Source organism: Astatotilapia calliptera, chromosome 23 (assembly GCF_964374335.1).
Source record: "Astatotilapia calliptera chromosome 23, fAstCal68.1, whole genome shotgun sequence".
NCBI lineage: Eukaryota > Metazoa > Chordata > Actinopteri > Cichliformes > Cichlidae > Astatotilapia > Astatotilapia calliptera.
In genome coordinates this window covers 32,965,182-32,990,200 of record NC_137443.1, presented here as the reverse complement: position 1 = coordinate 32,990,200, position 25,019 = coordinate 32,965,182, and the positions used below count along the sequence as shown (strand labels likewise).

Genomic DNA, 25,019 nt, shown 5'->3' with positions numbered 1-25,019 from the left:
CCCTGGGAGGGTCCGGGACGGGCGTGGAGGCTTGGGGGTCTGGGGGTGCTCCGCCCCCCGGTCTGGGGTGCTGGCCGGGCCTTGGGGGCTTGGGTCCTGGCTGTTGTGTCGCCGGAGCAGTGGGCGGGTGGGTGCAGGGGGGCTCGGCCCCAGTGCAGGGGACCTCTGGTGCATCGGCCCAACTAGGGGGCTCTTTAACTGGTGGGGAGGTTGTTATATCTTTGCAGGTGGTCTCCTCACTACAGGAGCTCACTCTGCAGGTGGGGGGGGGGGGGGGGAGAGATTTAGGAGAGGTGGAGAATGAACTCAACCTGGGTATCTATTGTCTTGTGTAGTTTGGGAGATGATTGGATGATGGGGTGGGTGCAGTTTTCTCTGGGGTGGAGTCAGGAGGGCTGCCCCAGACTCTGTGGGGCTGGGCGGTGCTGCTGCTGCGGGCCCCGGTCCGGATGGGCCTGGGCCCCCTTGCCCTGGTGGGTTCCAGAGTGTGGGGGTGCCTACTGGGGTCAGCGGGGGAGCTGGCCCCAGGGAGGGGCCACTTGCCCCTCCCTTTCTTCCCTCCCCATCCTCAGCTGCCTCCCTATTCCCGCTCTACCACACCCACCCACACACGCAGGGCTTGGGGTGCAGGTATGTCACCAGGGTGCAGGGGAGGCACTCCCTCTCTGTCCCCTTCTGGCCGCCTGTGCCTCAATTTTATTCTGCAACCTAGACATCCACATTACTCACACTCTCACATAACACATACATATAGGGCCTTGGGGGTGGGCACGTTTTACAGCATCCAGAGGATGGTTGGTGTATTCCAACCCACCTCGGGCGCTGATGCCCTACCCTCAATTTTAAATGTATTTAGACACTAAGGGTTTTTGGGAGGAGCCGTGCTGCTCTCTGAGAGGAAGCTAGTACCATGCTCTCTTGAGTTTTAAATGCACTTTAGAACAGCACACAGCAACACTACATATGAGCGGGCGTAGGGAGGTTTGAGGTCTTCACTCACCCCGGTTCTGTTGGCCGTCAGGGCTGGGGGGCTGGGGGGCTGGGAGGAGGTGCTGGCCGTCAGACTGGGGTCTGGGATGCGGGGCCTCCCTGCTACTGCAGATAAGGAGGTGGTCCGCTTGCCTCCACCCCAGAGAGAAGGGTTACATCTCCTGGGTCTAGGTGCGGCTTGCCCCTCTGAGGGCGGGGGTACCTGGACCTGGGATATGGAGTATGTTTGGGGAGTGCGACTGTCTGTGTAGTGTCTATTTGTGTCTGTCTGCACGTTAGGTAAGTGCCGAGTATTTGGTTGTGCATATGGGGTGGGAATGCACGTTTGTGTCCGCGTGCGCCTGTTCGTCTGTGTCTATATGTCAGGTTGGGTCTTAGACTCAACCTCTCTGGGTAGATCTCAGGCCCTCTAAAGTACAGAGGCCTATCTCCCCTCACCACACTCCCTGCCGGTGGCTGATGCCCTCAGACCTTGGTGTGTTGGTGGTCCTTGTCGTCTGGGGCTGGGCACTCATGTATGTACCGGCTCACTCCTGGTGGCCGATTGGTGGGACCTGGCGCCTGTGGCCCGGCTGGGCCCCTTCCGGGGGGTGGGATGCCCTCAGGCCTCTGGCCTCTGGGCCTGAAGCTCGGTCCTCTCTGGCACAGCTGGCTGCCGGCAGAGCCCGCGGGCACGCCACTGCAACCCCCTCTGGCCTCTGCTCCGTAGCTGCTGGATGACCTCTCGTTTGGGGCTCTACTCAGCTCTTCCCAGGAGGGTGGCACGGTTCCCCCCCTTTTGGTGGTTCTCCTCGGGTCCTTGTACTCTGGGGCCTCTGGATATCTGGGGCCTGGATCTCCTCCATACCTGCTTCATACCCTGGTGGACGGGGCTATGGCTCCCCACACTCCCTAGCAGATCGTTACATGGAGAAACCTTTGGAATACAAGCATGCTGATCCACACAGGTATGCACACAGGTGTACACACGGGTGTTCACAGACGCGGACTACACCTTTCTTGGCTGCTGCCTCAAAGCACATTGTGTGCTGTCTATCTTGCGTGCTGCACAATATCATTTAATATTTAGTATCTACTGTTATCTACAGCTAGCTAGTTTATTGTGATGGTGCTGTTTTTATTATGTTGCTCTTTTTTTGTTTGCTTTCTCTTCTGTTTTTTTTTTCTTCATACAGGTGATCCAGGTGTTTTGTTTGTTTTTCTTTCTTTCTTCCCCCCTTTCTCACCGTCTCTTCTCCCCTTTGGTTTTCTTTCTCTCCCTCTCTTTCTTTCATTCTTTCTCCCTGTCCTATCCCCCAGTCATGTCTGTCCCGTTTATAGCAACCGAAAATAAAATAAATTCATATGGACCAATATGGCAAGGCCATGATGATCCACTTGGTAAAATAAATCCGCTTGGCATCTTTCTTGGCCTTAAAACAACAATTCTGATGGCTAAAGATCCAAACGGGACACGAAAAAAAAAAAGTTTAACTGACTCGACTTTATTTAAAAAACATCCTTTAATTCTTTCTTTTAACAGTGTGCTTGATTTCATTTGTAAAAGAGTGGAGGTTTTTTCCTTTTTTTTCTGTTTTGTTTTTTTCTGTTACTGCATAGAGTCCTATGAAATATGTGGCCCATGATTCAGTACCTTGTACATTCACATTTAGCAAAAGTAGCTAAAAATCAGCTAAATCTGATCTGTATGACTTTATCAGTCATTATTCAGTTTATTCAGGTTTAGAGGCATATGTTTATACACAGCTCTTTTATGGTTCTGCCAAGGTGTTTGAGTTGTGTTGAGGTCCAGAATTTGTCTGGGCCATTGCACCATAGCAACTTGGAAACAAAGTGTTAAACCATTGCAGTATTTGTCACTGACAAAAAAAAATAAAAAATGCAATTTACCCAGCTTACATGCATGACATCCATGTTTTCCTCAGTCATCCCTGCTAAGTGCAATCCTGGGAGAGCTTCCTCGTGATACAGGCACATTGAAGGTCAAAGGTCAGCTAACCTACGCATCCCAGCAACCGTGGGTGTTCCCTGGAACCATTCGCAGCAACATCCTTTTTGGGAGAGAACTTAACCCAAAGAAATATGAGCAGGTCCTTAGAGCCTGTGCTCTGAAGAAGGTGAGCTAATGTGTTCTATCAAAACGGAATATTGTGTTCATGACAATGTAGAAATACTACTTGAAAAACTATGACTGAAAAGCTTCTAAAGCCTGAACTACTACTGTGGATTTCATGGACCCGGACTTTACAGAGAAGCAGATGCATGTCCACAACTCAGGCTTCTTCTAGTCATGATTCTGGGTTTTGTACCCAGCGTTTTTCAGCTTTGGAATCTCAGTCTTCAGTTTGATATTTTCTGTATGACCTTGTTGTAATTTTCTGTTGAATATTATGTTTGCTTGGGTTGTGTTTTCATTCTGATTTTATGTTTTGTATTCATAGTTTCTTTGTTAGTTATTCTCAGGTTTTTCCTTTCCTCTTATGTTTTTAATGCCTAGTCTGCGTTTCGATCATTAATACTTGTCCTGGAATCTCTATCTGTGCTTATAGTACAGGATAGCCCATTTTGCTAATATTCTGAAGAACAAAACCAAACTGCCAATATTTATCAAATGACTAAAATGTTCCCCTATTTTTGGCATTCACATTTATTTTTGTTACACGTACATTTTGTGCAGGACCTGGAGATGTTCCCAGATGGAGACCTAACACTGATTGGAGACAGAGGAGCCACACTCAGTGGTGGACAGAAAGCTCGTGTAAACCTGGCGAGGTACGACAACAGTCACAGCAGTTATGTCATTGTTATGCACAGGAGAGAAATCCATTTTTAGTATAATCCTCAACAGATTTGAATTCCTTCTCTGAGTTATTAGGCAGCCTAAAATAGAGGCAGCAATAACCTATATGTTCGGGCAATTTTTTTAAACCTCCAGGTATGCACACTACTGTTGCTATAGTTGTTCTACTTCACATGCCATAATCAAAGCCCTTTTTTTTACAGGGCTGTGTATGAGGATGCAGACATCTACCTCCTGGATGACCCTTTAAGTGCTGTGGATGCAGAAGTTGGAAAACATCTTTTCGACAAGTAATGACTGCTCACAATTATCTGTGTCCCAAAGAGATACCCATATGTATTCATACACATGAAGTATAGTATATTCTACATGCTACATATCTCTGTTTTATAGAAACGAAGGGAATTATTAATTGTAAGGTTAGATTTGAGTTTTCAATTCAACACCGGTCATTTCATGGCACTTTATACTGTAAAGTAAAGACCCAACAATACTATCACTGATAAACTTAGAAGTGGGATTATTATGCTCACATCGAGCCATGATTTTTATTTTAGTTGCACTGCATGATTGGCAGTTCCAAATAAGCATTATTTAACTGTTACCAGTCCTTTTAAAGCCTCTCAGTTGACACAGAGATAAGGAGAAAAAGCCATAAAGATTTCTTTAAGTACATACTGCTGAGGTAATGCACACAGATCCTTTTCTGCTCTATCACAGCCACAGACTTTTTGCTTTTTTCCCCCTGTAGAAATATATTTTCTGCCACACATCCTGTTTGACCTTTTAAATGTTCTCTTACTCAAATTTTACACAAGTCAGCTATAAATGTGTCATAGTTCCAATATTGTAATCACTTTAAACAAACGCAAACAATGAATCTGGATCTTGAGGACTGAGCTCGCATTACACAGCTGCGTTGTGTCGTGCAGTATGGACCTATATGAGATTTTTAAAAGGAGAAAAGTTCCACTTCTTATTTATGAAATGTGTACACCTGTCTGTGCTTATGATCAGGTGTATCTGTGGCTTGCTGAAGAACAAGTGTCGTATCCTGGTCACACATCAGCTGCGACATCTGAGGGAAGTTGACCAGATCCTGGTCCTGAAGGAGGTTTGTACTCCTGCAAAAGAAAATTGCTTGAAGGAAGCCTGCCTCCTGCTTCTTAACCATGCCATTGCAATAAATAAAGCATTCCCACAGCAGAATCCTGCCTAGTCGGTCAGACTTGGCCTGACATGGTGACAATAACCTGATCAGCTGCGACATTAAAACCACAAAAAAGGTTCTCACCCATTCAGTAATGAACCTGGGCTGTTTATGTCACAGTATGGCTGCCGACGGACAGCCGACTGTGAGGAGTGAGGACGTGGAAGTGCAGACATGCAAAGAGACAAAACTTGAGCATAACAAAAATGAGCTGTTTATTAAGGCTGGCAAAATGGTACAAAACAAAAGGCAAAGACGAAAGTAAACAATAACCTAAACTGGGTGAACTAAGATTAAAACATGACCTCACAAACCTTGAACATTTAGACCTGGCATGGATTCCTAGAAAAACCTGGAAACATGACATGAACATAGCAGACGACCACCCACTGGAGGTGATCAGGGGAAGTGGAAACACATAGGGACACAGCTGACACAAATTAACATGTCACAGGGGAAGAGCAAAACTAAACACGAAGAACATGGGACACCAGACCTCTTCAAAATAAAATGGGAAACATAACGAGACACAGACGTGACAACACAAGCTTGACAACATAAGAAACGCAGATATGAAACACATGAGGGGTGAGGGAGACTTAAAAACAGGGGTGAAGACGCAAGGGGAATCTAATAAACAGTGAACTGTAACGGCAACCTATGCACAATAGAATTGAACTTAGAGAACCTAATAAACTTAAACATAAACATACTCAAAACATTGGGCCAGAAGACCCAGAATCATGACAGTTTAGTGGTTTCATGCACCTGGACATTATCGGTCCTGTGGGTTGCCTGCTGGGGCTTTGGCTTTTTAAAAGAATGTTTGGGGCTGGTTTAGCTGTAAACTGGGGAGCTCTTGTCCATTAGATGTATTTGCACTTGTTGAGAACCTGTTGTTTAGATGGTGATATGTGTATATAGGACCACGAATGTCAGGATCCAAGGTTTCTCAGAAGAGCTGTCTTACACTGTAAGGACATAACTGCTACTCATCTGTCTGTGGTTTTATTAATGCTGTCGCTTGTGTCAGTGTTAGTCATAATCCTATATATGTATATATGTATAAATGGTGACATTTCAACCATTTCTAAAATCGAAACAAATACGAAGCATTTTGACCACAGGTAAAAGTATTTTACAAATCTGTGCATCCACACCTAAATGCATTGTGATCACTTATGCACAACTTTTTAAGTTCAATTTAAGAAATCTGATCATCTTCTCTTTCAAAAATCTTTCTGTGCATACACATAACATCACTTTAATTTTCACTCACAACACCATGGTTGTACAGGACTGTGGACCATCCTCTGAAGTGGGTATATGCTAATCCATTTAATGTGAAATAAAACTTTGATGTTAATCTTACTATTCTCTGAAAACAGCAACATTATTGTTAGCTTAATTGCTAATCCTGGACATTTCTGCTCTCAGCTGACATCAAGTCAGACAAACCTTGGCAATGGAACAGTGGACAGTGGAAGCACAGATGTCCCAGTTTTCTGCTGGGACTTGAACACAGCTTAGATTTGTGGATCTGTGTGAAACTACCTGGGTCTCAAAACCCTATGTGGACATGCGATGTGACCTGTATGTAATGAATGATTCGTGCATGTGCACTTAAGGTTTTGTAAGTGAGGCAAAGGGTTATGTGTATTTTTAGATATTTGTGTGCACAGGAAGATTTTTTGAAAGAACATAATCAAATTTCTGAACTTGAAGTTGTGCGTAAACAAGCAGCATTTATTTAGGTTTGGATGTACAGATTTATAAAATGGTTTTCCGTGTGGTTAAGATGTTTTGTATTTGTGTTTGGAGCACACATTTGGAGTTCCAAAGTTTCATTGACCATACAGACCCACCCTTAAGATTGACCTCAGTACTCATTCTTCTCGGGTTTTATGAGTTTGATTTCTTTGTTTGGAGAAGTTTCAGTAAACACTTTCCTACATTGAAGCCTTTGACGCCTTTGACTTCTACCTGTTCCCGTGTTTCAAAGGGAGATGAGGATTGTATGCACTGGGTTTTAGGGGGTTATAGAGTCCCAGATTCCAGATTCACTTGGTTAAGTGCAAAGGTTTGTCTTGGGGTACCCCTGTAGGGTAGAGCCTACAGGGGTTACAAACAGTGAACAACCCCCTTTCCCCCCATTGGACTATCCATATACCAAAAGAACAGCAGCCTAGATGTCCAGTAACTGATTTCCTTTGTTGCATCTTTAGGGTCAAATCATGGTCCAGGGAAGCTACAGTGAGCTGCAGTCCTCTGACCTCGATATGGTGTCCCTGCTGAGACGTGATGAGGAGCAGGAGCAATTGTCTCCATTTGCTGACCCAGAAAAACTGTCTTTACAAAGTCGGTGGACAAATGATTCTCACAGTTCACACTGTTTCCTCAACTGCCCCCTTCCACCAGAAAGCACCTACACTGAGCATCTTCCTGTATGTATATTTACTAAAGAGATTGAACATTGCTATTTTTACAAAATAGTGTTGTTTTACCTTCAGTTTTTTAAAAATGTAATTAATTTTCATAGACCCCCATGCATTGTCCTTTCTCTTTTTCTTTAAAGTTTCTATATGGTACCATGGTATATAAACAAGTCCATTTATTACTTCTTCTAATATGTGACATTTGTAGATATTATCTGATAGCCATTTGGCTAGAAAAGATATGCTAACTTCAGGTAGCTATTGGAGAAGTTCACTTACTCTAAGTCAGGGGTGCCAAATCCCAGTCCTCGAGAGTTACTGTCCTGCAGCTTTTAGATGCATCCCTACTCCAACACAGCTGAATCAAACGGTTTGATTACCTCTTCAGCATGCCATCAAGTTTGGCAAAGGCCTGATAACAAGCCATTCATTTGATTCATTTGATTTGAACAAGGATGCATCTAAAAGCTACAGGACGGTAGCTCTCGAGGACTGGGATTGGGCACCCCTGCTCTAAGTAATTAGTTAATGTGTTAATAAATGGTAAATGGCCTGTATTTGCATAGTGCTTTACTTAGTCCCTAAGGACCCAAAAAGTGCTTTACACGACATTCAGTCATTCACCATTCACACACACATTCATACACAGATTCACACACTGCTGATGGCAAGCTACATTGTAGCCACAGCTGCCATGGAGCGCACTGACAGAGGCGAGGCTGCCGGACACTGGCGCCACCGGGCCCTCTGACCACCACCAGTAGGCAACGGGTGAAGTGAAGGGGTGAAGTAATAAAATCATGAAAATGTATGAAAATTAAAACAACACAGAAAATTTAACCCCAAATCAACTATCTCAAATCCTCAACCTCTTAAAAAGTAAAAAAAGATGAGTGAAGAAGAAACACTTAGCGCATCATGGCACCCTAGACCTATTGCAGTGTAACTAAAAGAGGCTTGAGGGTCACCTGATCCAGCTCTTACTAATGCTTTATAAAAAGTCTAATCTTAAAAGTAGTGATGGTGTCTGTCTCCTGAATCCATACTAGAAGCTGGCTGTACAGAGAGGGGCCTGAAAGCTGAAGGCTCTGCCTTCCAAATATTGTAGCAACAACAAGTAAGCCTGCAGTCCGAGAGTGAAGTGCTTTATTGAGCTGATATGGTGCTGTGTGGTGTTCATTCATGGTACATGATATGGTAATGGATGGTACATACACTGCACTTATACACTTAACACTGAATTACTGCATCCATGTAATGTGGTGTGTAGGTAATCAGCATGCAGGCACTGTAAAGTTGTTACTGAAGCTAAGATTGCTTTGATGGCAGCTTTCAGCTCATCTTTATGTGTCCATTTCCGCTCCATGTGAGGTCTCCCAATTTCTTAAATCAGCTATTCTTGACAATCCTTTCAACAGCTTTGAAAGAATTCTCACCTTTTCCTACTCTACGGTTCCTTTCAGTCAAATTTCACGTTACATGTAATAAATATATAAGAAAAAACTATACTGTCAAAAGTATTTGCTCATTTGACCATTCATCCAGAAACACATTTATCAGGTCAGACAAGAAGGACTAGCTCACGGTCCTTGCTCTAATTCATCCTAAAGGTGTTCTGTTGAGTTGAGGTCAGGTTTTCATGATATATATATTTCTCACTAATATTATTTTAGATGCACTATCATGAAGTGTCAGCTTTGTTCTGAGATTACAAACAGTAAAACTATGTTCAAGTATAAAGATGTGCTTGGATCATTTCTTGTTTTGCAGGTTGAAGCTATTCAAACTATTGCAGAGGAGACACGAGCTGAAGGAAATGTCAGCAGTCACATTTATTTTACATACTTCACGGCAGGCTGTAGCCTTCTGGTTTTAATGGTTATAGTATTTCTCAGTATTCTAGCTGAGGTAAGTCACAGACCTCTTATGGTACCATTAGCAAGTGAATGGAGATTTTTAATGCAATGTTTTTATTCATTGTGAACATAAGAAACAAAACCAAGTTGAACCTTTTTTTTTATTGTTTGTTTCTTTTCAATAGGTGGCATATATCCTTCAGGACTGGTGGTTGGTATACTGGTGAGAACTCAACACACTTTTAGTACTGTGTAACACTGTGCAAGTCTTGAGATACACCTCATTTCTTTATAATTTGCTTCTAAGGAGCTAAAACGTTTTTAGATATATTGTAATGTAAAGGCCCTACAAAGAGATTTGATAAAACAGCAAGCGCTTTGGGGACAGTGGGAAGGCAAAAAAATAATAAATCTATTTTTTCCTTCTGTTCTGCATTTCTATGTATGTTTTCAATAACTCACTACACGTGTGTCCCATTTTGCAAGCAAAGTATAAAGAAATTAGTGGTAGATCAGGACTTTAGTCCAGTTCTGTAGAGCCAGTAGCTTACTTTTCTATTCATTTAATTACAGAACATTTTATTAGACTGTTTAAGTGATGTTCTTTGTTTAATTGTCTTCTCACCTGACAGGGCAAGAGATGATTTTACAAACGGCACAAACAGCAGAGTCACTGCTGTTAGCCTTAAAAGTGGAATGAATGTTACTAGTTCATACCAAGAGTTTAATCTCTCTTTTTACCTCAGCATTTATTCAGGTAAGCCTTTCAGTCCTGTAGTTCTTACTGAAATCTTCACATACTATTGTTGACTACCATGTGTTTAGTGTCCATTATGTTATATTACTTGGTAGAATATCCTGCTGTAAATCAAATACCAAACTATTTTTTTAATATAGTCCTGCTGTGTTTACTTTTAGGTTTGACAGCAGCAGCTGTGGTCTTTGGTTTTGCCAGGAGTTTGGTGATATTTCATGGGCTGGTGAGATCAGCTCAGACTCTTCACAACAGCATGTTTAGTGCTGTGCTCCACACTCCTGTTAGCTTCTTTGATGTCAACCCCATAGGTGAGGCCTACACAGGATTTATTTTTATTTTTAAGAGGAAACAGTCACATATTTATCTGCCTAGTGTTTGTTAATAATGGATTGCATTTATATAGCGCTTTTCTAGAGCCTCCGAGCGCTTACAATTCTACTATTCATTCACTCTCACATTCACACACTGGTGGAGGCAAGCTACAGTTGTAGCCACAGCTGCCCTGGGGCAGACTGACAGAAGCGAGGCTGCCATATCGCGCCATCAGCCCCTCTGGCCATCACCAGGTGAAGTGTCTTACCCAAGGACACAACGACCAAGACAAACAGAGCTTCGGATCGAACCGGCAACCTTCCGGTTACAAGATGAGCTTCCCAACCCCCTGAACCATGGTCCATTGTTTAAAGGTGTAAAATGTAAGACTCTTGTAGGAGCCAGGAGTTTTAATCCGCCTGGAGCATCACATCATGGTGGAACTTGGGAACGGATAATTCGTATGATCAGAAGAATTCTGAAATCCGTTCTTCAGCAACAACAGTTGGACGACGATGGATTAAATACGGTTCTATGTGAAATTGAAGCAGTTTTAAATGACAGACCCATCACAAAGCTTTCTGATGATCCAAAAGACCTAGAGCCACTTACACCAAATCACATCCTCCTGATGAAAGGAAAACCATCTTTACCACCCGGACTATTTGACCCTCAGGATATGTATCTGAAGAGAAGATGGAAACAGGCTCAGTACATCTCAGATCTTTTTTGGAAACGATGGATACGCGAATACCTGCCTTTGTTACAGGAGAGACAAAAATGGAACCAAAAGAAGAAGAATCTAAAACCTGGAGATATAGTCATTATAATGGATTCTTCTGCACCGCGTGGTTCCTGGCCACTTGGAAGAGTTCTGGAAGCCATTGGTGACAAAAAAGGACTTGTGCGATCTGCACGTTTAAAAACAAAGACTAATATTCTGGAAAGACCTGTAACTAAACTTTGCTTGTTACATGAGACTGTAATCTAAAAGTGTGTTACTTATGTTTATTTATGTGAATGTATAGGTCTAAAGTAGACTGTATTAGTGGCTCCTTATTTTCTTTGTGATTAGAATTGCCATGTCTGATAGCCATTTCAATTAGGGGCCGGGGTGTAGGAGCCATTCTTGGGTTAATACCTTATGTGGTCACTAGAGGTCACCTTTTTCTGTTTTGATTATGTAATGTAAAGGTATTTAAGGTAGACGCACGTAATCGGCGTCAGGTGTGTCATTGAGAAGGCAAACAGTTTGTGATCGTTGCGCTGTTATGCTAAGGCGATACAGAATAAAGACCAAAAAGGACAAGATACATACTGCTGGATTTATTGGACTGTGAACTTAATTCATGCATACCAGTGACATCGCGTCACCCCCGTTAACGACCACCTCAGTGGCTTCAAGCGTAGGCTTAGCCTCTACAACTCTAATTCAAAAATAAATCAAAACTGTCACCAATTGGGGCAGTGTTTCACTGGAAAATTCGTAGGTATCAATCCCCAATGTTTAAAAGACAAACCGCAGAATTAAATCTTGCTAACTATCCAATAACACCGGAGACACTGAAAGCTTTTAAGGCTGGTATTAACATGTTAGCCTGCTTACTTTAGTTGAGATCTCTGTATAGATTGCATAAACATCTAGGACATAACTTTAAAGCTGTTATTTTCTCACATTCTGCTCACAGATTTGGTTTAATTTCATTTTTAATTTCATTTTTAAACCATTTTCAATAAGCAATCACACACATTAGCCAGGAACTCCTAAAGTCTGAACTGCAGGCCTCACATCCACTTATAACACAGAATATTTTCAAGTTGACATTCTGCCCTTTAACAACATAGTCCTGTTAATTAAAACTGTGTCTGCATTGTAGGAAGAATACTCAACAGGTTTTCCAAAGATGTCAGCCAAATGGACTCCGTGCTACCTATCACCTTTGTGGACTTCTATCAAGTAAAGACTACCATAAATTATATACATATGTAGACAAAAATACTGTGCCACCTACACCATGTTACATTTACAGGAGCTGCTTGTCCACAGAAACCCATGCTATGAACCTTCAAGCATACATGCTCAATCATCCATGTAAGGAAATCCCAAAAAATTGATTCTGTTCATCTTGACATAGCATTTTGTGGGAGAAACGTTTCATCACTCATCCAAGTGACTTCTTCAGTCTGGACTGACTGCAGGTTTCCCCAAGTTTATGAGGATTACACATCCTGGATAGGGAGGAACGCTGGTTTGAGCGTGGAGTCAAGGAGGCCATTTACGTGAAAAGGGAAAGACCATCTCTGAATCGAGGAGGGGGCCTAAGGGTACATCTTTCACCAACTTACAATGCTGTGATTGCAGCCATACCCCAACTCTCTGTGAATTTTACCCATGCCCTTGATCAATGGGCTTTGATCAGTAATTGTTGATCAATGGTCATGGCAATTTGCATATTAACAATCAAGGAACTGACCCCACAGCCCATTGTTCATTCATTGGGCTGGTTTCAGTCATTGTACAAATGTGCTGTTTATAAGGTTGGGGAGGTATCTCTGGCTCTCTTCCACAGCATGTCTTTTATCCTGTTTTCCTTCTCCCACCCCAACCGGTCACGGGAGATGGCCCCGCCCCTCCCTGAGCCTGGTTCTGCCGGAGGTTTCTCCCACTGAAAACACTACGTCCAGATGAACATAATCACGTTTTTGGGACTTCCAGCATAGAGTTTTTGTATGCTTTTTGAGCACTGGTAGTTTTTTAAACGCGCTATGTGCCTCAGCAGAGTGACCCCACTCTGTAACTCTGCAACTTCATGCTGTGGTTGCTAAATGGCTCCACTTAAAGCTGAATGTGGAATATCTAGGAGGGAAGAAATTTCATGAACTGACAGTTGCCACTATTACTTAAATGATTAGAAGGTGTAGCACTCATTACCTTGGTCCATGTTTTCTTTATTTTGACTTAACAAGATCTTTCAGTGTTTTCATTATTTTTCATTATATGATGTTTTTTTTAAGTTATTTTTACAGAATGTTGGCGTTATCGCGGTGGCAGCCTCAGTTATTCCTCTCATCCTCATCCCTGTTGTGCCTCTCCTGTTAATCTTTCTGTATTTGAGGAGCTTGTACCTTCGTACCTCACGTGATATCAAACGCCTTGAGTCAACAAGTATGTTGATTTATTATTTATATAATTTGTTTTGGGGGAAAAAATAATCTGAAAGGGCCAGCAAAAGTAGTTCTTGTCTTTTCATTTTGCCCTTTCTACAGCTCGGAGTCCAGTTCTCTCACACCTGTCCTCTTCCCTTAATGGTCTTTCTACAATCAGAGCTTCCAGATCAGAAGAGAAGTTAAAGAAAGACTTTGATGCCCATCAGGACCTTCACTCAGGTTTACTCTTTGAGAATAAACATTTACACTTTCCAGGCTGACTGGAATTTGTAAAGTGACTGATTAATTTTCAGTGTTAAGTCCAAAAATTCTGTGAGACAACTTTACTATGGTGCATTTTTGAAAGACATGCAGCAAAATGGTGAAGACTTGAACCCAGGCCACTGCAGTCAGGGTTTCAATGTATGATGTATCTGCTTAACGAAGCAAAAAGAAGACAAATAAGAAATTGAACGACAAACCAAGTCTATTACTTGCCCTGTAGTAATCCAGATACAAAAAATAAGTCTGCCTTTGCAGTTTTGTACCCCTGAGCTGTAAAATGCTGATGGAGTATTGTTGACTCAAGTTCAAATCTCAGTAACTCAGTCTCAGGTTTTTTTCTGCTCTTTTGTTTCAGAGGCCTGGTTTTTGTTCCTGATGACCTCCCGCTGGTTTGCACTACGCCTCGACAGCATTTGCTCCATATTTATTACCCTCACAGCATTTGGCTTGATATTACTCAGAGATGGTAAAGAATTAACAACGTCCATCCATCCATCCATCTTCATCCGCTTTGTCCGGGGCCGGGTCGCGGGGGCAGCAGCCTAAGCAAAGAGGCCCAGACCTCCCTCTCCCCAGCCACCTCCTCCAGCTTATCCGGGGGAATACCAAGGCGTTCCCAGGCCAGCCGAGAGATATAATCTCTCCAGCGTGTCCTGGGTCTGCCCCGGGGCCTCCTCCCGGTGGGACATGCCTGGAACACCTCACCCAGGAGGCGCCCAGGGGGCATCCTTGTCAGATGCCCGAACCACCTCAGCTGGCTCCTTTCGATGTGGAGCAGCAGCTGCTCTACTCTGAGGGAGAGGCCAGCCACCCTTCGGAGGAAGCTCATTTCTGCTGCTTGTATCCGCGATCTCGTTCTTTCGGTCACTACCCACAGCTCGTGGCCATAGGTGAGGGTAGGGACGTAGATCGACCGGTAAATTGAGAGCTTCGCTTTTACACTCAGCTCCCTCTTCACCACGACGGACCGGTGCAGCGTCTGCATTACTGCAGCTGCAGCCCCAATCCGTCTGTCGATCTCTGGCTCCCTTCTCCCATCACTTGCGAACAAGACGAGATACTTGAACTCCTCCACTTGGGGCAGGAACTCATCCCCGACCCGGAGTGGACACTCCACCCTTTTCCGGCTGAGAACCATGGCCTCAGATTTGGAGGTGCTGATCCTCATTCCCACTGCTTCACACTCGGCTGCGAACCGTTCCAGTGCGAGCTGGAGGCCCCCACCCGATGAAGCCAACAGAACCACATCATCTGCAAAAATCATCTGCAACAGTCCATTCATTTAACTCTCCTTCAATAATCTCAAATACTGATTAATTCTGTTCCTATCTTGATTCAGAGCAATTGTGTGGCATCGCATGATTTTTACCAAGGTCTCAGTCCTGTCTTATTTACGGTGTTACGTTACTGGCTTTGCTTTTTTTTTTTTTTTAATTAATTAGTTAATTAAAGCTCCTGATTAGGGTCGGGCTAGGCTTAACAGTGGGTTCACACAAAACCTTGGTTGATTGTGACCCACACCCGTTTTCACACCTTGGCTCGTGTGATTAGGTAGAGGATCAATAGGGGGTCCATGTCCCTCTTGGGGGAACACTCAGATAGGGCTTAAAATCTGGGACTCTCCACCAATTACTCTTAGAACTGAAGAAGCTTCTTGGATGAGAGGTGAAACATCTTCAAGGAAATTTAAAGAAGTCCAGACGCTTTTCTTTCCAAGCTCCTTAGACTCCTGATGATTGGAGACCTTGCAAATGATGCATGTAATTTGAGATCTGTTATCTGCATGCAGTTTTAGTTTCTCTTTTGTGGTTTAAATAAAACAGAGAAAAATGATCCACTGGGTAAAAGGGTTTTTCTTTACTCGTCTTGCTATAAAGCTCAAGTAACATTCAGGATCACTCCCAATATTATGAAGGTAGAACCATCTCAGTGAATATATGTCTTTTGCTTTCATGTCTCTTACTAGTGTCACTTTCTTTGCACAATGATCTTGTACTTTTGCAGTTACAAAACGATTTGACTAAAAATTATGTAAAGATGGCAATGTGTTACTGACTGCAATACCAGAGTCCAAGCTAAAGCTACAAAAGCTAAACTGGCAGCACACTGGCCAATTCAACACTTTGTTAAATAGGTTTAGAAGAACAAACTCACGTGGTCTGTTTTTTTTCCTTCTTAAATTTATTAGGGCTGGTGGCTGGAGAGGTAGGCCTGGTTCTTACCTATGCTGTGACACTGATGGGAAACTTCCAGTGGACAGTGAGACAAAGTGCCGAGGTGGAGAACATGGTAAAAACAGAGTGACATTTAAATTTAAGGCTTTTTTCTTCTGTTAACAGATATTCACATGACATGCTGTTATGACCTGCTGAAGGTAGCTCGTGATTTTTTCAGATGACATCAGTGGAGAGGGTGGTGGAGTACACTGAGCTAAAAAATGAAGGGCCCTGGGAAACTCAGCAGCATCCTCCCTCTGATTGGCTGAGCCAAGGAATGATAACCTTTGATCGAGTGAACTTCTTCTACGACACAGACGGACCGCCGGTCCTCAAAGAGATTAGTGCCACGTTTCATGCCAAAGAGAAGGTGACACATTTGTTTGCAGACAGATAGTGGGTGGGTCTGAGTGATGATCAGCTGTTGATGTTCTGTGTGTTCGTCTGGGTCAGGTCGGTATTGTGGGTAGAACAGGAGCGGGGAAAAGCTCTCTGGTCTCGGCTATTTTCCGCCTGGCAGAGCCCCAGGGGAAGATCTACATCGATGGTGTTGTGACCTCTGAGATCGGCCTCCATGACCTGCGCCAGAAGATGTCCATCATTCCTCAGGTACAACATCAGATGACACCTATTCTGCCTATTGTGTTTTTTGATATTTCATTTCATAGCTGGAATTTATGAGGAAAATGTATTGTGGCTGCACAGAACACCTGCCTGATGAGAGAGACCTTAAATCGTAGGCCTACATAATTTTGCACTCGTGTTTAGTACCCACGTTCTTCTTTGCTTCTGCCCATGCACTGCTGTGTATCTTATCGTGTTATCATCACCTGTTGGGAGGATTTTATAATGTAACACTTGTGTGGACCTGCATGTAGAGCTTTGTAGCAAAGTGCTGAAGTTATAAAACAAACTCCTCTGTGACCCTTGACTCTAAGGATCTGTTCGTTTGTAAGCCAAGCAGTGGTAAAAGAATATGGGGCTTCAAGGCTTATTTTTTGAGGAAGTAAAAACAAGAAAAACAAAATGAAAGCAAATTAAATTAAATTAAAAATGAAAATGTGTAGTATGAAACTGATTAATACACCTTGTATTTATGCTCAAATCAAGTATATCTGTGATTCTGCCTCACTTCTCTCTTCTTTGTTTTCCAGGACCCAGTTCTGTTTACTGGCACTGTGAGGACAAACCTGGACCCTTTTAACCAGCATAGAGATGAAGACCTGTGGAAAGCTCTGGAAGAGGCTAGTAATCACATCCGGGACTTTAGTTACAGCTTCCAGTTGTTTCACAGCATGCCCTCCCCTCCGGTCTCTTTATTGCAGAAATTTACTTAAATTATTGTAAATCTATATACACATAACTTATATCATATACATATACCCTTGTACTAATAAATATCTGGGATTCAACTATGCTTTGAAAAATATATGGATGAATTAACTTTGTCTTTAAAGATCAAACCGGCATTTTTGTGTTAAAAATTCTTTGGCTAGACAGAAAGTATACTGTGTAGGTACAGTATATGCACTTAAGCTGGATTTCTTTTGAGTGATTTTATGTTAATAATACATATTGCATTGTAAATATTGCAGTGCACCAAATTATTCACAGCACTTCACTTCTTCCAGGTTTTGTCATGTTTCAGATTAATTCTAAATTGCATTAAATTCATTTTCACCCCTTGCACCCATATTAAGAAAGTGATAAAAAAAAGTTTGAAATTCATGCAAATTTATTAAAAATATCCATCCATACATCCATCCTGCCTCCCTCCCTCCCTCCCTCTTCCGTTTCTCTGGGGCCAGGTCACAGGGCAGCAGCCAAAGCAGAGAAGCCCAGACCTCCCTCTCCCCAGCCATCTCTTCCAGGCTACCTGGGGGAAGACCAAGGCATTTCCAGGCCTGCCAAGAGATATGGGCTGTGTCCCAATTCAGGGTCTGCACGCTTGAAGTACGCATTTTAAGTGCGATTACGTCACCGCCACGCGACGACGGCTGTCCCAATCCGAAGTGTACTTCAAACGATTTCCCCAAATATCAAGCGTGGTCCGGTGCACGCTTCGTGGTCCCATATATCCCACAATTCATAGCGCGTTGGTGGGTGTGGAGAATTTTTCCGCAAAATACGGCAGAAGGGAGCGGCCGAAGAGTGAACTGTCAAAGTACTGAATATGATGTCACTTACTTATGTGCGAATGTTTAATAATGAAGAACATTAAAACATTGCTGTTGGCCACATGTCGGCAAAGTTGTGTGACATTAGTGATGTTTGTACTTTCAGCGTCCATATTATATTTACATTACCACAGTGGGATGATTTTAGTCTCATGAACAACTAATTGTTATTTACTGACTAATCTTGAAATGACTGCTCAGTACAGAAATGAAGCCCAACAATCATGTTTTACAGTCCCGTGGTCTCAGCCTCAGATACTCAACTAATCAAAGTGATGTCATGACGAAAATGCATGACTAACAAAACATTTCTTTCTCCTTCATTTCTGTCAAACAAAGCTGTATGTAACGTTACTCGCGGTTAGTATCATGGTTGCTAGGCAACCTGAACAGCGCGACGAAGGCTAGACCGTCCCATTTCACAAGCATCTCACTTCCGCACTTCTCATACTTATAGTACACACCATACGTAGTGCGTGTACTTCAAGCGTGCAGACCCTGAATTGGGACACAGCCATAATCTCTCCAGCGTGTCCTGGGTCTGTCCTGGGGCCTCCTCCCGGTGGACATGCCCGGAACACCTCACCCAGGAGGTGCCCAGGAGGCACATAAGTATTCACAGGCTTTGCCATGATACTCAAAATTGAGCTCCAGACCATGATAAACAAAATTCTCTGGTCTGATGAAACAAAGATTGAACTGTCTGGCCTGAATGCCAAGATTTGTGTCTGGAGGAAACCAGGCACTGCTCATCATCTGGCCGATACCAGAGCCACCCCACTGAGCTACAGGAGAAATGTGAAAATGGCTGTGTTCCAACATTCCCCATTCAACATGATGGAGCTTGAGAGTTTCTGCATAGAAGAATGCACAAAAATATGTGCGCCAAGGTTGTAGCATCATACTTCAAAAGACTTGAGGCTCTAATTGCTGCCAAAGGTTCAACAAAGTATTGAGCAAAGGTTGTGAATACTTACGTACATTGAAAAATACATGTTGTATTTTTGTTTTCTACTTTCTAAATTTGCGAGAATTTCAAGCTAACTTTTTATGCCTCAACCGTAAAAGCCTGAGGGAGTGCTGTCATCACCGGTCTTACCCAAGTTTGCGAATGCAAAAATTCAAGAACTAGGCGACGTAGGATTTTCAAATTCATATTATAGTTTGAACCACGAATTTGAATCTCTGTGACCTCAACCTCAAGATCAAGGTCAGAGGTCATGTTTCCTAGGAAGACACCTAGGATTTTTACCATAGGTGCATCTGCTAGGATTCTGGGGTATAGCACTTGTGGCCACCAGTGTTTTTATTTCACTTTATGAGAAATGAAATTCATCTATTTTGGAATAAGGCTGTGAAGCAAGTGAAGTACTGTCAATACTTTTTGGATGCACTGTATATGTCATTTGATTGTTTTTAGAAACTCTAATCAAGGACATTGTTTTAAAGAATAAACCAAAGACAGCTCTTGATGGTTGCTCCGTATAAACAAAGGTACAGCTGAAGTCTGTGGTGGAGGAGCTCCCTGGAAAGTTGGAGGCTGTCTTGGCTGAGTCGGGCTCCAACTTCAGTGTGGGTCAGAGGCAGCTGGTGTGTCTAGCCAGAGCCATCCTGAGGAAGAACCGCATCCTCATCATCGATGAAGCCACAGCTAACGTGGACCCGAGGTCCTCCAAACACATTGCCAGCACATATAAAGCATACACAGAAATGTCATTACACATCCACTAGTTTTCTCAGCACACCTCTCCCATATGTTTCTACTGTGTTTTGGTTGTTGCTGTGATTACAGGACAGACGAGCTGATCCAGAAAACCATACGAGACAAGTTCAAAGAATGCACAGTGATCACTATTGCGCATCGCCTCAACACCATTATAGACAGTGACCGCATACTTGTGAGTCATCTCTTCTGTCTCAGTGCAGTTTAATTTAATTTCAATCAACCATGTTTTATAATCATATTATCTCTCAGGAACACCTTGAGGATCTTTAAATTTTAACTTTAGCTGTCCATTTTCAGTCTGACAGTGTGTTAATCAGTTTTCATAGGGGTGGGAAATGCATTTTGTCAATCAGTACCCATGCCTAATGATCGTGAAAGCGATCATGCACTGGCCAGGTTCCTGTTTGGCTCATCCTTAGCAGGTTGTCAGTTTAAAAAAGGACTGCAGAGGACTGTTACATGTCTGGATAACAGACGAATCAGTCACAGTGAATGGATTTAAAGTTCTGGGCCCATGAAATAACTGATATTGGTAAAGATTACAATCAGGATCGTCCCAATTTATAGATATATTTTCCAAAGTAGTTTTTGAGATGTAGCACCATTTTCAAACTAATTTGAGTTCATTATTATTGCTGTGTAGCATGTCAGTCTTTATATATTTTTCACATGCTAGCTTTTAAAGGACTGTAAGTTTACCGTTATTGGTGAAGAGGACATTTGTCTATTTTTAAGGTTCTGGAGAGTGGGACCATCCAGGAATTCGACCACCCCTTTACCCTGCTGCAAAACAAAGAAGGTGCTCTCTACAGGATGGTGCAACAGATGGGCCAGGCTGAGTCAGCATCTCTACTGGAGTCAGCTAGACAGGTGAGCTGAAAAAAGTGGATAGGGTGGAGAGAGAACTTTGGACTCTGTTTTTAAGTTAATTCGAATTAAAATAACGTTTTTCCCCTCCAGGCAGCACAGAGGTCCTGAAAGTCTGTGGCCAGTGAAGCGTGACTGTTGTGCCTAAGAACTGGAAGCCTTCTACCACTTTGCTAACTTGTACACTTGGATCCTAGAACAGTAGAACCACCGTGGGTTTAAATTGGACGCCCTTGGTATTTTTAAATAAATGTCTAACTACTAAAAGAAATCACTGCCGTCTCTGATCCATGGCTTACACCTAAATGAAAAAACACAACAATGATCATTACAAATGATAAGGATCATTTATACCACGAACCTTCCAGGGGTTATATTTACCCCTTTTTTTGAAATGCTGAGCTCTACAATTGTGCTACACTTGGTTGCCTTGCAGTGCTTATTGGTTACATATTTTAATAACCACTCTCCTATCCGATGACCCATAGCTAAGAGGATTAGCTGACAACACAAACAGATAGGAAGCTAGAGTTATATAGAAAGATTAATATTTATTGCAGAATTTAAAGGGGTTGGGATATTGAGGGAACAGGGAGCAGGTCAGAAAGGTTGACTGGGCAGGTTGCTGCCTATGCAAACCAGATAAAGCTGAATCTTAAATGTCCAGGAGTCCAGGGCTGAAAACTGGGGCTGGAGCAGACTGTGTGGTGGATCATCCAGAGCTTATGTCTTTTTAGTAGTCTTGACTATAGGATGGGATGATGGTGGGGCTCTACTCCAACTGACTCTTTATTGTGCTTAGTTGACAGTGTTGTCTTCTGCTACTCTATAGTTCAAGGTTCACTATCTTGGTGTCAGGTTTCCATTTAGCAGCAGTAATAATGTAGTAGCCACAATGGCCCTGCTGTGGTGAAAGAGTTTAGGTATACTTACAACAGTCTATGTAAATTCTGGAAGTAAATGCCTAAATTTATATCTAGCTACTGGCTCTAACACGAATTCTCTCCTTTGAAGTAACCAGTGACTTTTCCTCCATTAATGCTGTTCATAATTCTAACAGCAAACCTCTTGTGACTCTTCATTAACTAAGGAGCTGAAGCTAGATGGTAGTTTGTGTAGCATAAAGACTGGAGATGGGTAAATGGACTGGTTCTCATATAGTGCTTTTTTACTTGATTACTCAAAGTACTTTAAACACCATTCACACACACATTCATACAAGCACTTTTTCAAGGATTGAACCGCCTGTCTAGTGATGACATGCTCTAACTCCTGAGCCACCTGCCTGAGTAGTTGTTGTTTCATAATAAACCAAATCCATGAACAAATGATGTGTGAAAATGATCAGTGGTTGCCAATTTGTTTGCCAGGAACATTGATGATTTTTGCAATTTCAGTGTTTCTTTTTCAGCTTTGGAGTCTTCAGTTAGTATAGAGAAGGTACAAAGCAGTTTTAAACCACACAAGTTCAGTTTAACTGGACTCCGTTGTTCTGTTAGATGTATTCCTAATAGAGAGAGCTTCCGTTCTATAGTGTGCTGAGCTTTCCTAAAGTAACTAGCTACATTATCATTGGAATAAAATACATTCCTGTTAACAATTATACATGAAATGAACCCAAATAAGTCATACATGAAAACTCCTATCCATTATTCAGTGAGAAAAACAGATGTAACATATCCATACACAGTGTTTGGTTACCTTGGCACTAGGGATGGGTACCGGTGTCCGGTGCCATGATGGCACCGGTTCTGACATAAACGGTAGTAACCAGACCGAAAAGCAGCGCACATTTCGGTGCTTTATTTCGGTGCTTTTTTTCCTGAGCTGTGATACATTTCTAGCCAATCATTTTACGTTTCCGAGGATAGTAGGCGGGGCCAGGTACGTACGTTCAGTTAGAGCAGAGGTACAGATTAAAAATGTCCAAGGCGAAGCGGTCAAAAGTCTGGCTGTACTTCACAGCAAAATATGCAAACTCAGCAGCCTGCAACAAGTGCTTTAAGCTGATACTGTGATACTGTCAAAGGAGGTAACACCAAGAATCCGATGAAACAGCTGGCGACGCATAGCGTTTTTTTTTAAAGCCGAGAAATGCGCTGTATTTGATAGCTTGCTGCGAGACCTCACACCGTGCACGTCGGGTGGGTTGCCAGTTATCGGACCCGGAGCAACATCCCCCAAAAACCCGAAGAATAGAGTCCTGGCCCCTAGCCCTGCCAGTGTAGCAGAAATGATGAGGATGATGATGCAAAGCAGCCGTTCTTCTCTGCATGAGTAGCTTCATGTTGTTCGTGTGTAATTTACGTTGAGTAGGCTAACCACGTTATTACATTAATGCATGTAAGGTGAACTAGCAAACATCATCATAGCTACATGCGGCTGTCTTCTTGTTTCATGGCAGATACTCCCTGCACCCTGGCCAAAAAGGCTAAAATGACCAAAGAAAAAGTGGAAAACAGTTAAACATGAGAGGTTTTTGGACAAAGTTTGTGTTTTTTCCATTGTTTAAGCACTGCTTCCAGCCAAGAGTGATGCCATATATGCCCCATAGCTGCAGAAAAGGCACACATTGTTATCTTTTTACAAAAAACCCCAGCTGAACATGAGAGGTTTTTGGACAAAGTTTGTGTTCTCCATTCTTTAAGCACCGGTTCGAGCACCGTTTAAGCACCGGCACCGTTTCAAAAGTACCGATTTGGCACCGGTATCAGATAAAACCTAAACGATACCCATCCCTACTTGGCACATACCTGCAGTTTCCCAAACCTGATGGTTATTTTTTTCTTTAAAAAATGTTTTTGAACCCTGACTTTGTTTTGGACATTATCTTATCTTTAAGCCTAGATTTGATGTGATTAGATTTATTGCTGTTCATTGGTTGGATGCCCATGCATCCATAGCTATAATGAACGTTGTGCAATTTGGTTATGAACAATGTGATGGTGGATATTATTCTTTTGCTTTGCTTGCCTTGTTTTACACTCTTTGTAAATTACTTTAACAGTGTGAGACTTGTGTCTCATTGATTCCTTACCTTAAATATTAAAAGACTGCTGTCTGGAAATGTGTGGCTCCAAATACTCCTGTATAGTGTTTTGAAAATTGAAATTTATGGGGTGGTTTTATATTGCTTCTATCAGTTTGTTTTTGGGTATGTTTTTCTTAACCAGTGCTTTTGTAAACTGTGAACCTAATGTTAGGTTTGAATGACAAAAGTTTGCTGAAGTCATTGTGTCAACCATTTTTTTCACAAAATTCAACTGACCCATTTTATTTATTTTTTTTGTTACTGTTAAAAAAATGTGAGGTGTAGAACATAGACTGTCTTTGGCTTTTGAATTAAAGTCAACACTTTTCTGGGCATAACAAAATATCTATTAAAATAATCTGAAAATCATTAATTAAAGGTCACATGCACAGAATGACAAATGGTTTTCAGTAGACATTTGGTAGACAGTACTAAAGGGTCATAAGATTAAAAATCTTGGAACCACAGCTGTTGGAAGATAACATTGACCTCGGTATTCTGTAAATTCCTGACCACTGCTGTAAATCACTATGACTCTTAACTGTAAAGGGCTTGAACTGAGAGCAACACAAACGAACTCGTTTTGCACTGCAGTTTGCATTTAGCTTGGCACTGCTACACTGTCTACTTGAGCTGGCATGCACAGCTGCTGCTGTCTTTGTAAATACATATTTTCATTAGCGAGATGCTTGTGTGCCAAGAGCCCCCTGTGCTGTGGAAGCTGTGATTCAGGAATGCTTACCTTTCAGCTTGCAGTTGTTGAGGAAAGATAGCAGAATTGGAAAACTACTGAAGGCTGGGGGTGGGGCTGGGTGACTTTGTGTTTTTGCTTTCCAAGAGTGCATTAAATGTGACAAAAAAATGAAAATGTTACTAAACGTGAATAAAAAAAGGGAATAGTAACAAATACGAGGTATGAAAAGGTGAAGTCCAAATTGTTGATCAGTCAGTCAACACAAAAATTATTCCGCTATATAGACTGAACCCCCAAATCTGCAGCTCTCCAAAGGAAGGACAAATCTGTTTTGGGGTTTTTTTTGGGTCTTCAGTTCATGTGGCACCATGTTTGACTCTGTGGTGCCATTCATATTTTGTTGTGGTTTGCCAAGAGGCTACCATGAGGCATCAGATGCCTGAAACCATGTCAACTGGCTCCTGTTGATGTGGAGGAGCAGCAGCTCTACTCAAACTCCCTCTGAGAGAAAGTCTA

At 42.5% G+C, this 25,019-nt stretch overlaps 1 protein-coding gene across 1 annotated transcript in view; it reads left to right on the top strand.

Moving 5' to 3' along the window:
• The window catches only part of LOC113016997 (ATP-binding cassette sub-family C member 4-like), a 39,023-nt gene extending 15,178 nt beyond the window's left edge, over positions 1-23,845 (top strand). The window contains exons 11-31 of the mRNA XM_080297467.1: positions 2,916-3,107; positions 3,668-3,762; positions 3,994-4,080; positions 4,808-4,904; positions 7,226-7,444; positions 9,206-9,343; positions 9,477-9,514; positions 9,924-10,048; positions 10,210-10,356; positions 12,238-12,317; positions 13,376-13,526; positions 13,628-13,747; positions 14,148-14,258; positions 15,981-16,081; positions 16,187-16,378; positions 16,462-16,617; positions 17,163-17,252; positions 19,680-19,852; positions 19,978-20,083; positions 20,647-20,781; positions 20,872-23,845. Coding sequence (XP_080153593.1) covers positions 2,916-3,107; positions 3,668-3,762; positions 3,994-4,080; positions 4,808-4,904; positions 7,226-7,444; positions 9,206-9,343; positions 9,477-9,514; positions 9,924-10,048; positions 10,210-10,356; positions 12,238-12,317; positions 13,376-13,526; positions 13,628-13,747; positions 14,148-14,258; positions 15,981-16,081; positions 16,187-16,378; positions 16,462-16,617; positions 17,163-17,252; positions 19,680-19,852; positions 19,978-20,083; positions 20,647-20,781; positions 20,872-20,889 — 2,571 coding nt within the window. The 3' untranslated portion in view covers positions 20,890-23,845. The remainder of the gene's footprint in view (positions 1-2,915; positions 3,108-3,667; positions 3,763-3,993; positions 4,081-4,807; positions 4,905-7,225; positions 7,445-9,205; positions 9,344-9,476; positions 9,515-9,923; positions 10,049-10,209; positions 10,357-12,237; positions 12,318-13,375; positions 13,527-13,627; positions 13,748-14,147; positions 14,259-15,980; positions 16,082-16,186; positions 16,379-16,461; positions 16,618-17,162; positions 17,253-19,679; positions 19,853-19,977; positions 20,084-20,646; positions 20,782-20,871) is intronic.
• The last annotated feature ends 1,174 nt before the right edge of the window (positions 23,846-25,019 follow it).